Source organism: Phyllobates terribilis, unplaced genomic scaffold, assembly GCF_046119375.1.
Source record: "Phyllobates terribilis strain yellow unplaced genomic scaffold, ASM4611937v1 Scaffold_1__5_contigs__length_1240528914, whole genome shotgun sequence".
NCBI lineage: Eukaryota > Metazoa > Chordata > Amphibia > Anura > Dendrobatidae > Phyllobates > Phyllobates terribilis.
The window spans coordinates 720,663,882-720,678,950 of NW_027362761.1; the positions used below are offsets into that span (position 1 = coordinate 720,663,882).

Consider the following 15,069-nt stretch of genomic DNA (forward strand, 5'->3'; position numbering starts at 1 on the left):
ATCACAAGAGGTGAAAGGGGAGGAGCACCCCATAATGTATCTAAGCCGGAAGCTGACATCTTGTGAGAAGAATTACTCCATAGTGGAGAAGAAATGTTTGGCCATCAAGTGGGCGTTGGACACTTTAAAATACTACCTCTTAGGCAGAAAGTTCAGGCTGGTATCAGACCATGTCCAACTAAGGTGGATGAGAGAGAAGAAGGGGAACAATGCCCGAGTGACCAGGTGGTTCCAAGCCCTCCAGGACTTTAGCTTCCATGTAGAGCATAGGCCTGGGAAACTGCATGGCAATGCTGATACATTGTCGAGGGTCCACTGTATGTTAGTCTGGCTTTGGGCAGAGGGGGGATATGTAAGATGGCCACCGGACATGTCCTTGAGGGGAGATATGTATCTCTGAGGATGTAAAACCAGGAAAAGAATGCTCTACCACAAGTAGTGCTGAGAGAGTTAATTAGGTGTATCAGGGATTGTTTTTAGGAGCAGTCATAAGAGATGGGGGGATTGGCTGCTTATATATCCCCTCCCCAGGACATGTGTTTAAAATGGAGACCAAGTGTCTCATTCAGTGTCTGTTGCTGGAGGTGTGAAGACCTCCAGGGTGTTTGTGCAGAAAGGACACTGACCGTGAGCGGGCGAACCCGCCATATTGTTTGGACTGTTTATTTTCTGTTTTTGTTACACTGTGCTGGACAAGGTTTTCTTTTGTTTACTTCTGAAAGTGCGATTAATGCAGCATAATAAACCTGCCTTTGGCATTTTAAAGAGACAGTGTCCTGTGTCTACCTCTAACGTGGCTGAAGTGAGTAGAAAACCCTACAATGTAAAGAAGTAATGGCTTCTGAACAAGTTGTGAAAAAATATCCATTTTTTAGGATGAGCAACAGGTTTGCTGATCTCAAAACAGTTCGACATTTACAAAGGGATAGTATATCAAACAGTCCAAAAATTATCCCTTTTTACGATTTAAGAACAGGCTAGCTATTTTCAAAGTAAAGAAGTAATTATCAACAAGCTGTGCAAAAAATAGCCCTATTTTGGAACTATTTGGGAACAGGTTTGTGTACTCTCCAGAGACTACACTTCCCAGGAGCAGTACAGTGTAGATATAATACACACTGGACAAGTGCAAGAGATATGTGTGGGTGTTTAGTGGCAATGGCATGATCAGAAGTCAAATGGTGACAAAATATTAAGGGTCAGCCAAGGAAATATCTTGCATTCTAGGGCCAGCAATGGTAGCTCCAACAAGAGATGTGTGGTTTCTGTAGCTGGGAAGTGGCAGTGACAGTGGTACAAGCCATATGTTATAAGGAAGAGAATACATAGGGCAGACAAGGAAATGTCTGTCAGTGTAGGGCAGCTTTGGCAGAATTAGTACTACGGTGTAGACATGATAGACAAGGAGAAGATGATTAGCCAAGCGTGGGCCACCAGCTCTGGTAGAAGACAGACAATAGATAGTCAGACAGTAAAATGGTGCAACTGATCTAACCATTGGCATCAGCTTACGTAAATTAAAGTTGCCAATGATCCCTGCCTGATTAATTTTAACAAATGTAAGGCTTTCCACTTTTTCGGCAGATAACCTGATCAGCTTCGGCATGACAAAGTTAACAGCCGCACTGAATACCCTCTCAGTACATTGGAGGCTGGACATGGTAGTACACCCATAGCAAACTGGACCAGTTCTTGCCACTGGTCAAATCTCCTGACACAGAAGTGCATGGGATCGAGGCTCAGGATTTCTACGCAAGAAACGGCACAGGCATGAGCGAACCTGACTTTTTAGGTAGTGCTTTTATGTTTGCTTAAGTGCATCAGGTTTGCGCAATGGCAGATAAAACATCTGGTCCATCATGTCAAATATACTATAGCTGTTGCTGCTGTCTTGGCTACTTGTTATAGCTATAATTCTGGCAGAGGAGTGTTGTGTCTGTGGGGGGTAGAGAAGGGTTTTCCTGGTCAGTTGTGTGGTCAGCAGGCGACCGTTAGGGGAAAGCTTTGCAGAGCCATTAACAGCTTATTCTGGAAATAAGGTACCTTGGACTCCCATTTTTATAACCCCCTCAAATTCCCTCATTTTACTTTTAGGCCATGGCCCAACTATCAGTAGTCACTCAGTAGTGGGTGATAAATGCAGAATTGGTGACTTGTTTCTATTATACCTTTTCTCTGATTGTTCCTCACCTGGTTTTGGCTCCCACTCCTGAGAAAAAATACTGACCGAATACTGATAGTGGGGCCGTGGCCTTATAGTGAGGGTCTAAAATCATAGCTATCCAATAGTCTTTGCACTCCTTTGCTTGATGGTAACTATACGCCTGTCATCCCACAAGCATTCCAGCATAAAGTTAGACATGCTCACCAGCACGACTGAGGGCGCTGTTGGTTCCCTTTCGTCATACTGGTCCTATGATTGGTTGTCATTGTCATTGGTTGTCATTGGAAGCATTTTTATTATGAATGTAAATGTATCAAAATAGTACAATCTATGTGTACTCTCACAAAGTGTGGTGAAAACACGTGTTGCAGTAATTACCGTCAAAATGTGTGAAAAAAAACGTAATAAGAGAAGGAACTGTACTTGGGGAAGGAAGGAGCTGTACTGGTGGAAGGAAGGAGCTGTACTGGGGGAAGGAATGAGCTGTACTGGGTGAAGGAATGAGCTGTACTGGGGGAAGGAAGAAGCTGTATTGGGGGAAGGAATGAGCTGTACTGGGTGAAGGAAGGAGTTGTACTGGGGGAAGGAAGGAGCTGTACTGGGGGAAGTAAGGAGCAGTACTGGGGGAAGGAATGAGCTGTACTGGGTGAAGGAAGGAGCTGTGCTGGGGGAAGGAAGGAGCTGTGCTGGGTGAAGGAAGGAGTTGTACTGGGGGAAGGAATGAGCTGTACTGGGTAAAGGAAGAAGCTGTACTGGGGGAAGGAATAAGCTGTACTGGGGGAAGGAATAAGCTGTACTGGGTGAAGGAAGGAGCTGTACTGGGGGAAGGAAGGAGCTGTACTGGGTGAAGGAAGGAGCTGTACTGGGGGAAGGAATGAGCTGTACTGGGTGAAGGAAGGAGCTGTACTGGGGGAAGGAAGGAGCTGTACTGGGTGAAGGAATGAGCTGTACTGGGTGAAGGAAGGAGCTGTGCTGGGGGAAGGAAGGAGCTTTACTTGGGGAAGGAATGAGCTGTACTGGGTGAAGGATTAGCTGTGCTGGGGGAAGGAAGGAGCTGTGCTGGGGGAAGGAAGGAGCTGTGCTGGGGGAAGGAAGGAGCTGTACTGGGTGAAGGAAGGAGCTGTACTGGGTGAAGGAAGGAGCTGTACTGGGGGAAGGAAGGAGCTGTGCTTGGAGAAGGAAGGAGTTGTACTGGGGGAAGGAATGAGCTGTACTGGGGGAAGGAAGGAGCTGTACTGGGGGAAGGAAGGAGCTGTACTGGGGGAAGGAAGGAGCTGTACTGGGGGAAGGAAGGAGCTGTTCTGGGGGAAAGAAGGAGCTGTACTGGGGGAAGGAAGGAGCTGTACTGGAGGAAGGAAGGAGCTGTACTGGGGGAGAGAAGGAGCTGTGCTGGAGCTCAATTATATTGACATTTACATACAAAAAACTACAGAATCAAAATGTAGTACTTCACAGTGTCGAATCACAGCATTGCCTATGGGTGATCTTCTGCAGGAGTCAGGGGTGGAAATGCTCTACTTCCCCCCTGACAAGCTGATAAGAAGCATATGCAAATGATATTCTTCCACCATCAGACAGGGTTGATGCACAGCCGCGAACCAGAGCTGGAAAACCTAAATTAATGTGCCCACCACAGCATTATTCATTAGGTAGAAACAGACTTTGTTTGCATTTATTAAGATTCCTGTGGAATAACCCTTTACACAAAATATAACAACTAAAGTAAGGTATTTAACAGCAGAATAATTAAGTAACTGGCAGTTCTACAAGTAAACAAACTATAAAAACATTGATATGCAGCGAGAATTCTTACAGAAACGGAAATACTTTGAAGGTAGAATAATAAACAGCATTCACAGCAAGCTTCGCATTTAATGACTTAGAAGAAAGCTATGTCAAAAATGAGAAGGTTCATTTTTACTGGTTTTGAAAAACTAAATAGGAATCAAAAGAATTTCACCGGCTAATGAAACTTAGACTATGTGCACATGGAGTCTTTTTGCTGACTTTTTAGAGCAGAAACTGAGTTGAAAATCAAAGTTTTTAGATATTTTGAGATATGGAGAAGGATTTGGAAGATTTCTGCTCCAAAAACTCCTCGAAAAACTCAGTGTGCAGATAGCCTAACAGGACTCCCAACCTTTTAGCGTTGTTAAGGAGGTTTTGAAGCAGGATCTGAGCATAAACTCTCCAAGGCTATTTGCAGACAGAATCTATTTGCGGAGTTTACGGAAACTGAGCAGAGACTCAAAGTTTTTGAGGAGTTTTGAGACCTGGAAGAGGATTCGGAGAGTTTTCACTCAGTTTCTGGATAAAAACTAGTTGAAAAATGTTGTATACACATAGCTCAAATCTTCAAAACTTGGATGTTCTGCTCATTGGCTCTAAGTGGCTTGTGCCATCTACTTTGGCAGAGCCACTGAGTTTGGGGTTTAGCTGTAGCATTGTCAACATGACGTCAGGGCTGCAGACAACTACTTGTTTTTTATATAAACTGTGCCTGGAGTCACAGGTTTTCTAAAAACAGAAAACCCCTTTAAAGGGAATCTGTCACCAAGTTTTTGCCACCTAATCTGTGTGAAGTATAATGTAGGGACAGATGTTTTATCAGCAGGAGATTATCATTAGATGACTAGTAAACCTGCTGCCATGTATTTGTTCATGTTTATAAGCTTTGTATAACCCCACCCCCACCACTGATTGTCAGCTCTCTGCTTATACACAGCATACACACAAAGCTGCCAATCCTAGCTCAGCATTCAGAGAACTGGTAGATCCGTAGCAGATAAAACAGTGATTTTATCAAAACTGCAGCAAGCAGCCTAGTAAGTGACATAGCACCGGAATCAGGGTCTCTGCCCCCTATCATGCTGTTCTCAAATGGGTAGCTAAAAGCTGGAGACAGATTTTCTTTGATTCTAAGGATAGTAATGTCTAAAAAGCATGCTAGAAAAAAATACTTTTTCCTAAAGGTATGTGAAACTGTTCAGTATTTGCAGCAGAAAATTCTGCTGCAAATCCTGAAGTGTTGGCGGAAAAAGCACTGCATAAAATACGTGCATTTTTTCGGTGTTTTTTTGTGTGCGTCTTTGATGCATTTTTTTCCCATTCATTTAAATAAGTAAAAAATTCAGAAAAACACTGAAAGAATTGACATGCTGCAGATCTGCAACTGCTTCAAATCTGCAAGGAAAAATAAGCAGAAAATGCATGAGATTTCAGAAATGTCATTCACTTCTTTAGTATGGTAAAAGGAAAAAAAGCAGCTAAAATGCGGCAAAAACTGAACGTGTGAACATGCCTTGAACCATTCAGCATGGTAAAAAATACAGTCATAATGAAAAATTACCTTATTTAAACTTCGAGCTGCACTATCTTTTCCACCGGGAGTCAGATTTCTTAGCTGTACATCTAATAAGTCCACCAGTTGATCCATTGCACGGACAGAATAGGTAATATCTCCAGCATTCAAACGACTTCTTGTGTGCTCTGAAAGCTCTCTTGCAATGTTTGCTGCTGTTTCTAGTGACTTTAGCTGAAATAATATTTTCATCATGGAAAAATAAATTAATAAATTATATGAAAAATTCAGTATATCTTAAAGGTGCTGTCTCATGGTCATTATTCAGGAGCGCACCGCTTCCCTGCCTTCTAATGGTGGAGAGGGGGGGTGGTGTGCTCCTGATTGATTGATATTTTGAGCCACTTGAATCATTGAGTCACTGGCCCGAATTTTGAGCAAAGGCAACTTTTCCTCTGCAGCATCGGAGGAGCACAGTGGCACCGAAGGTGGCCAGATATAGCTATTTTGCCAGCTTCAGGGCAGTTATTACAAGCTCTATACAAAAAAAGCTTTTTAGCACTGCACTCCTTGCCAAGAGGACCAGAAATACTTGTACAGAACAACTCCCTAAGTTCAATCGTATCAATTAAATATGAGGAACATATTGTGGGGTGATAATTTCCATGTTCTTCCCACTGCAATCTGACAAAGTTCCCTAAGGCACCATATTTATGACCATATATGTCTTTGAATACTATATTATGTGGAGGTCCATACAAGGGCCATACGAGAAATGCAGTATTTTCTGGTTCTTTTATCAATGCTATAATGAGAAAACAGTGATAGTAATGAGGTTTTTATACAGATATATACATAAAGATGTCTCCACTGAGTTAAATTGCCATGAATAGGACATCATGGACCAACTCAAGATAATTATGGTTGTGCTGAAACCCTATGCGGTAAAATACCAACTGTCCTTTACTACTGTTGTATCTTGGCTCTATACCACTTGGAACTAAATCAGATTTGTAAGACATTCATGGGCCGAGTTTCTATAATTTAGTCCATGGCAGTAGAACGTTTTTGACAACATTACCATACCCTTTCCACATCAGCAGACATCTCCGGCAGAGACTAATTTTTTTTGGTTTGTTTTTTTACATTTCTGTGCAAAAGTTTTAGGTGGATATGGAAAAAATGCTGCAAAATAAGAATGCTTTCAAAAATAGAAGTGTTAATAGTTTTTTTGTGAATTAATACATGCAAAGTGAATGAAAAGAGACATCTAAATCAAATTAATATTTTGTGTGACGTTCATGATGAATAATTATCTGCCTTTATTTCTCAACATTGAGGACACCATTAATATGATAAAACTCCCAATTCCATTTGCTGAAATTCAGCCCCAAACTTGCAAGGAACCTCCACCATACTTCATTGTTGCCTGCAGCCACTCTTTATTGCTCTGGTCTTCAGTAGCGCTGAGCAAGCATAATTGCAAGTACTCGGTACTCGCCCGAGCATCTCAGTACTCTAGATACTCGGAGCTCACCAAGTACTTGTGAGATGCTCGGGCGGATGCTCGGGTCCCCTCCCTGCATGTTTGGTGCTCTTTAGAGCCAATCAACATGCAGGGATTGCCTGCCATTCATTGTAATGCCGCAGACATGGTGGTTGTAGCATTACAGTGATTGGCTGGCCGCACAGCGTCATCAGGTCTATATCAGACCTGGTGCCGCCATGTTCGTCACAGTCACTCCGGAATCAGGCAGACTAGGGAGAGGTGCTGCTGCGTCAGAGAGATTTGCTTGTGTATTAGGTAGTGTAGGGAGAAAAACCGTACATTACACATATCCATCTTAACAAACAGTCCTTCTGTGTTTTCTTCGTCACACGGATCACATATACGTTGTCAGAAAATACTGCCATTTCTGGCCTCCATTAAAAATTTCTTTCAGTGTGTCAGTGAAGCAATTCACACCAGTTTGCTGTTCAAACTAGTTACCTACAGGCCAGGTATATAAAACTCTGTTTTCTCCGTCACATGGATCACATATAAGTTCGCTCCAAACTCACTCATTTGTAGTGAGCGTGGAAGATACTGTCATCCATTTAAAATGGGCAAGGCACGTGGCAAGGGACGGGGAACTGGACGTGATGGTAATGGTGCATGCAGAGGCCGAGGACAAGGCCGTGGGCAAGACGAATTTGTGCCACAACAAACACCCACATCTCCTCGCCCGACCTTCCTGTCCCAATTCCAAGGGGACCGCAGCACACCACTATTGAACACAGAGCAGTGTCAAAAGGTTGTTGGTTGGATAGCGGATAATGCTTCCAGTTACTTAGCCACCACCACCACCCTGTCTTCCACACGGTCAAGTCTCAGTAGCCGTGAGTCTGGACCGCATATTCCTCACCCAGATCCTCCTTCCTCCCACCATGCCGAGTCCCTGGAGACAACTGATCCCACACTTAGACACTCTGAAGAGCTGTTCACTTTTCCATTTATAGATTCGGGCCTCTCGTCCGGTCCACTTGAAGCGGGACAAGAGGAGATCGCATGTAGCGATGCCCAAATATTTGAGCAGCCACGGTCACACGAAGGCGACGGTGGGAAAGTGTCACAGGAGGTGGACGATGATGAGACACAATTGCCAGAAAGTCAGGAGGAGGACCAGGGTGCGGAAGTGGAAGACGAGGTGGTGGATGATATAGTGACTGACCCAACCTGGCAGGAGGACATGCAGAGCGAGGAGAGCAGCACACAGGAGGAGGGAGGCAGAGCACCCTAACAGGCAGGAAGAAGCAGTGTGGTGGCCGCAAAACAGAAGGAAGGCAACCATTCCCCGTAGCACCAACACAAAGGAAGTTGCCATTACAACTATTAGGTCTTCCTGAGTCTGGCTGTTTTTTAAAGACTCTGCCGATAACCCCAAAAAGGCCATTTGCACCACCTGCCAGGCCAGCATCAGCAGGGGTGGCAAAACGACCAGCCTGACCACCACCAGCATGATCAGGCACATGGCAGCAAAGCACCCGACTTTGTGGGCCGAATCCCAGGGTCCAGGAACTGTGTCTGCGGGTGGCACCATGGCTTCTTCTGCTGTTGTGCATGCAAGCCAATCCCCTGTCCATGGTGCATGTGAGGATGCCTCCTGCCCTGCACCTGTCGTTGCACACTCTCAAGTAGCAGCATCAGGAAGCACGTCCATGTCCTTGTCCCAGAGCAGGGTTCAGTTGTCCATACTCCAGTCCTTGGAATGCAAGCGCAAATACGCAGCCAACGCCCCACAGGCCACACTACTAAATTCTCACATTTCACGACTGCTTGCACTCAAAATGTTGCCTTTTAGGCTCGTGGAGACGGAAGAATTCTGCAACCTGATGGCAGCGGCCGTCCCTCGGTACTCAGTCCCCAGCCGCCACTATTTCTCCCAGTGTGCCGTCCCCGCATTACACAAGCACGTGTCCCAAAACATTAGCCGTGCCCTCAACAACGCAGTTATCGGGAAAGTCCACCTAACCACGGACACGTGGACAAGTACTTGTGGGCAGGGACGGTACATCTCGCTGACGGCACACTGGGTTAACATAGTGGAAGCCGGGACCCAGTCGGACCTTGGGACGGAACACGTCCTCCCAACGCCAAGGATTGCGGGCCCTAGGTCAATCAGGGTTGCCCCCACGGTCTACAGCTCCTGCACCTCATCCTCCTCAGCCCCCTCCTCCTCTTCAGCCTCCATCTCCGAAATGACCACATCAGTCACAAGCTGGAAGCACTGCAGCACAGCCTCTGCCAAGCGGCAACAGGCTGTGCTGAAGCTAATATGCTTAGGTGACAAATCGCATAATGCTGAAGAGTTGTGGACAGCTCTGAAAGAGCAGGCAGATCTGTGGCTCACACAGCTGAACCTACAGCCAGGCATGGTCATGTGTGACAATGGCCGGAACCTGATGGCAGCTCTGATGAGAGGCGAGCTCACACACATACCATTCCGGCTCACAGACTGGTGTGTGATGTCCCCACGCATTGGAACTCTACACTGCAAATGTTGGGAAGGATTTGTGAGCAGAAGAGGGCAGTTGTTGAGTACCAGCATCAACAAGGCCGTCGGTATTCAGTTCAGACTCCAAACATAATATTTTCATCGTGGAAAAATAAGTAATTAAATTATATGAAAAATTCAGTATTTCTTAAAGGTGCTGTCTCATGATCATTATTCAGGAGCGCACCGCTTCCCTGCCTTCTAATGGTGGAGAGGGGGGGTGGTGTGTTCCTGATTGATTGATATTTTGAGCCACTTGAATCATTGAGTCACTGGCCCGAATTTTGAGCTCTCTGATGATGCAAGCAAAGGCAACTTTTCCTCTGCAGCATCGGAGGAGCACAGTGGCACCGAAGGTGGCCAGATATAGCTATTTTGCTAGCTTCAGGGCAGTTATTACAAGCTCTATACAAAAAAAGCTTTTCAGCACTGCACTCCTTGCCAAGAGGACCAGAAATACTTGTACAGAACAACTCCCTAAGTTCAATCGTATCAATTAAATATGAGGAACATATTGTGGGGTGATAATTTCCATGCTCTTCCCACTGCAATCTGACAAAGTTCCCTAAGGCACCATATTTATGACCATATATGTCTTTGAATACTATATTATGTGGAGGTCCATACAAGGGCCAGCTCTGAAAGAGCAGGCAGATCTGTGGCTCACACCGCTGAACCTACAGCCAGGCATGGTCATTTGTGACAATGGCCGGAACCTGGTGGCGGATCTGAGGCGAGGCGAGCTCACACATGTACCATGCCTGGCCCATGTGCTTAACCTCGTGGTTCAACGGTTTCTCAAATCCTACCCGGAGCTGCCGGATCTGCTTGTTAAAGTACGCCGCCTGTGTGTCCATTTTAGAAAGTCAGCTACAGCTTCCATCGCCCTTGCCGTGTTTCAGCAGCATTTGCAGCTTCCGGCTCACAGACTGGTTTGTGATGTCCCCACGCATTGGAACTCTACACTGCAAATGTTGGGAAGGATTTGTGAGCAGAAGAGGGCAGTTGTTGAGTACCAGCATCAACAAGGCCGTCGGTATTCAGTTCAGACTCCACACATAAGACCTCAGGAGTGGACATGGATGTCAGACATATGTACCATCCTCCAAAACTTTGAGGACTCCACCAAGATGGTGAGTGGTGATGACGCCATAATTAGCGTCACCATCTCGGTTCTCTGTCTTCTGAAACGCTCTCTGCTCACAATCAAAGAGAATGCATTGCAGGCGGAGCACAATGAGATGGAGCAAGGAACCATACAGGGTGATTACACACAGCCCAGCCTCATCTCATCCCTACGTGGATTAGGTGACAACGAGGAAGAGGAGGAGGAGGAGGAAGGAGAGGAGCTAGTTTCTTGCGCTATAGACGGTACTACCTGCACAGCTGTCATACCGTCTGTTCAGCGTGGATGGCCAGAGGACAGAGAGGAGGAGGAGGAGGAGAGCATGGTCAGTCATCCTTTTGGTGAGGACACAGAAGTCTTGCCTGTTAGTAGTCTGGCACGCATGGCTGAGTTTATGTTACGCTGCCTTTCCCATGACCTTCGCATTCTCAAAATTTTGGGTGACAGTCATTACTGGTTGGTGACACTTCTAGACCCACGCTACAAGGAGAACTTTATATCTCTTATTCCTGAGGTGGACAGGTCTACAAAAATGGGGCAGTACCAGAAGGCCCTTGTTGAGGAGCTATTAAAAAAATTCCCATCTGAAAATTCTGGCGGCAGAAGGCACACTTTGTTGGACAACCAAGGAGTACAGGCGAGAGAGACACAACTTCAATCCAGCAGAGGCAGGGGAATACTGTCAAAGTTCTAGGAGAGTTTTCTCAGCCACACCCATTGCACAGGCCCTGAGGCGCGGAGTACTATCACAAGGAGTGCAAAGTTTGGGAAGATGCTGAGGGAGTACCTTGCCGACAGTACCAACGTCCTCCGTGATTCCTCTGTGCCTTAGAATTATTGGGTATCCAAGCTGGATACATGGAATGAACTGGCTCTCTATGCCTTGGAGGTCCTGGCCTGCCCTGCCGCCAGCGTTTTATCAGAGGGGGTTTTTAGTGCAGCTGGTGGAATTATAACTGATAAGCGCATCCGCCTGTCAACTGAAAATGCTGACAGGCTGACTCTTATAAAAATGAATAAGGGCTGGATTGGGCCAGACTTCTCAACACCACCGAATGATAGCAGTGTAACATAAACTCAAATCCAGTGTCTTTTCTTGGGAGGTGTATTCCCATGCACCTTTTCACACCCAGACTTGGGTGTACGCTTCCTGATCTTGGCTATTTGCTCTTATCCTCCTCCTTCTCCTCATCCTCCGCCACCATATCACCAGAGTGACCGTGGTCCGTGATGCAACACCCACATAATTTTTTTAAAGGGTGTTTATGATGCCCGTAAAATAAATTGTTTATACAGTATGTTCATGTATACCCCCAGGGGTAAATGTTTGTCAGCCCATACACTTAGTGCATGGGCATTACAAGTATAGGAGGCCCGCTCCTTTCTAATGGGAACATTTTTTTATGAGGCCCACCTCCACGTCTCTTCCAAGGGGCATTGGAGTGCTTCCCAATTTTTGGCAACCCTTGTATTCACTGCATAAGCCAACACTATTGAAGACCCACTTCCTAATAATGGTAATATTTTTTTATGAGGCCCTCTACGTCTCTTCCAAGGGGCATTGGAGTGCCTCCAAATTTTTGGCAACCCTTGCATTCACTGCATAGGCAAACACAATGGGAGACCTACTTCCTAATAATGGGAACATTGTTTTCAGGAGGCCCTCTGACCTCCACGTCTCTTCCAAGGGGCATTGGAGTGCCTCCACATTTTTGGCAACCCTTGCATTCACTGCATAGGCAAACACAATGGGAGACCCACTGTGACGGGAGCTAGTTACCCCATCCGCGAATGTCCAATCTTCTTCTGCAGGCCCCTGACATGGAAAGGCTTTTCTTACACTGGGATATATAAAATATGACTATCGCACAGTGTCTCCAAGATGCACTTAACTTTTATTCTCACAAGCAGGTTTTATAGAGAATCACACAGGCTATTTTTAGCACCCATTGTTCTCACCAGATAATACCCACAGTAGGCTCCCAGACAGCAGTTAGGCAACAACCCATTAATCAGCACATTGTCTGTTTGCCACTGCTAAGTGAGCACAGGAAAGTGGGGGCCAAGAGTGCTTCGGTCACATCACAGAATGTCCAACAATATGCGATCCACAATATTCACCCCACTTTATAACATTATGTCCCATTAGCTGCATAGGCGCTACGACAACCCCCATGTGGCAAAATCTTGGAGTACGGGGTTGATCCGTCACAATGCTCACCCTTCCCGGACAGGATCGGCCTACCCAGTCTGCTCCCCGACGTATCAGCTGGAGGAGGTCCACGATTTATGAGGTTGGTAGCAGGTCAGTTTGTCGGCTTAGTCCATTGGTGTTACCATTTTGCTTGCCGGGTCTATAGTGGATGGTGAAGTCTAACGGTTGTAGCGCCAAACTCCACCGTAGTAGTCTGGCATTGTCCCCTGAGACCCGATTAAGCCATACCAGGGGGTTATGGTCTGTTATAAGGGAAAACGGTCTTCCATACAAATATGGTTGGAGCTTCTTGGCAGCCCAAACTACTGCCAAGCATTCCTTTTCGACGGCCACATAGCTGACTTCTCGAGGCAGTAATTTCCGACTCAGATAAGCTATTGGGTGTTCTTGGCCGTCCGGCCCGACTTGGCTCAGTACTGCCCCCAACCCAAACATAGATGCGTCGGTGTGAACAAGGAAACGTTTAGTTGGATTGGGTGCGGCCAATATCGGGGTATTTGTGAGAGCGTCCTTTAGCTGGCGGAAGGCTTCCTCACACTCGGGGGTCCAGGTTACCTGGCGGGGGAGGTTCTTACGTGTCAGATCAGTGAGGGGCTTGGCAATGCTGCTGTAATTAGGGACAAATTTCCTATAATACCCCGTTGTCCCTAGAAAGGCCATGACTTGGGTTTTAGTACGTGAGGTGGGCCACTTTGCTACGGCCTCAATCTTGGCAGGTTCCGGTCGTTGTTTTCCACCCCCACCCAATGTCCTAAATACTGCACCTCTGCTTTGCCTACGTGACACTTGTTGGGGTTCAGGGTGATTCCGGCTTTGTGGATCCTATCCAATACTGTCTCTAGGTGATTTAGATGCTCATCTCATGTCGCTCTGTAGACCGCGATGTCATCCAGGTAGGCACAAGCATAGTCGTGGAGACCATCCAGAAGCCGGTCAGCCAGCCTCTGGAAGGTCGCGGGGGCATTCTTAATCCCAAATGACATAACCCGAAACTGGAATAAGCCAAACGGGGTGACAAATGCAGACTTGGGAATAGCATCAGGACTTAGGGGGATCTGCCAATAGCCTTTGCATAGATCAATGGTGGTCAAGTACTTTGCCCCAGCCAGCCGGTCTAACAACTCGTCCACACGCGGCATGGGATACGCATCCGTCACAGTTTTCTCATTTAGCTTGCGATAGTCTACACAAAACCGGGTAGTCCCATCTTTCTTAGGCACTAACACTACAGGGGACGCCCAGGGACTTTCTGACTCCTCAATGACCCCTAAATGCAACATCTCCTGTATCTCTTGTCGCATCCCTTCTCGTACAGACTCCGGGACGCGGAAGGGGGGTTGTCTCAGGGGGGTCTGATCTTGTGTCTAAACCTTGTGTTGTGCAAGTCGGATGAACCCCGGTCTCTCTGAGAACATCCTCTGCCGCTGCCTCAGCAATTTCTCGGCCTGCTCTCTCTCCCGGGCCCCTAGGTTTTCTCCTAAGTGTACCTGGTCCCAGGTTTTCAACTGAGTCCTCTCACCTAAGACATCAGGCAAGGGGAGTTCGGCTAAATCCTCTGCTTCGGGTGCGCAGATGGAAGCTACCTCTTCAGGGCACTCCCGGTAGGGCTTCAGCATATTCACGTGGAACATGCGGATAACCCTGGGGTCGGCGACATTGTAGGTGGCGTCGGCTATTTTCCCCACTACCCGGTAAGGCCCCTGCCAAGCGCCCTGGAATTTGTTCTGCCTAACCGGTTCTAGTACCAAGACCTTCTGTCCTATCTCGAAGGTGCGTTCTCTAGCCCTCTGATCGTACCCGTTGGGCCGCCTGCATGTTCACACGCACTGCCTGAGTCAACTCCTGCAGGCGGTCCTGGAGTTCCAGCACGAAGAGCATGATAAGGGTTCCTGCTATGGTTTCCTCCCCTTCCCAGAGTTCTCGCACTAAGTCTAGGGGCCCCCTCACCCGCCTCCCATATAACAGTTCAAATGGGGAGAACCCCGTAGATTCTTGGGGCACCTCCCGATAGGCGAACAGGAGGTGCGGCAAGAATTTCTCCCAGTCCCTGTAGGTCCGGGTGAACGTCCCAATGAGTTGTTTTAACATTCCGTTAAAGCGCTCACATAACCCATTGGTTTGCGTGTGGTATGGGGCGCTTCTAATGGACTTTACACCACACAGTCTCCACAGTTGGCTCGTCACCTCTGCCGTAAATTGGGTGCCCTGATCCGAGATAATCTCCTGGGG

The 15,069-nt window shown here is 46.9% G+C and overlaps 1 protein-coding gene across 13 annotated transcripts in view; it reads right to left on the reverse strand.

The window, feature by feature from the left end:
- ADGRL3 (adhesion G protein-coupled receptor L3) overlaps positions 1-15,069 on the reverse strand; it is a 1,088,292-nt gene that overhangs the window by 499,921 nt on the left and 573,302 nt on the right. For all 13 annotated transcript variants that reach the window (XM_073686326.1, XM_073686314.1, XM_073686318.1 and 10 more), the window contains one exon: positions 5,514-5,699. In XM_073686326.1, coding sequence (XP_073542427.1) covers positions 5,514-5,699 — 186 coding nt within the window. The remainder of the gene's footprint in view (positions 1-5,513; positions 5,700-15,069) is intronic.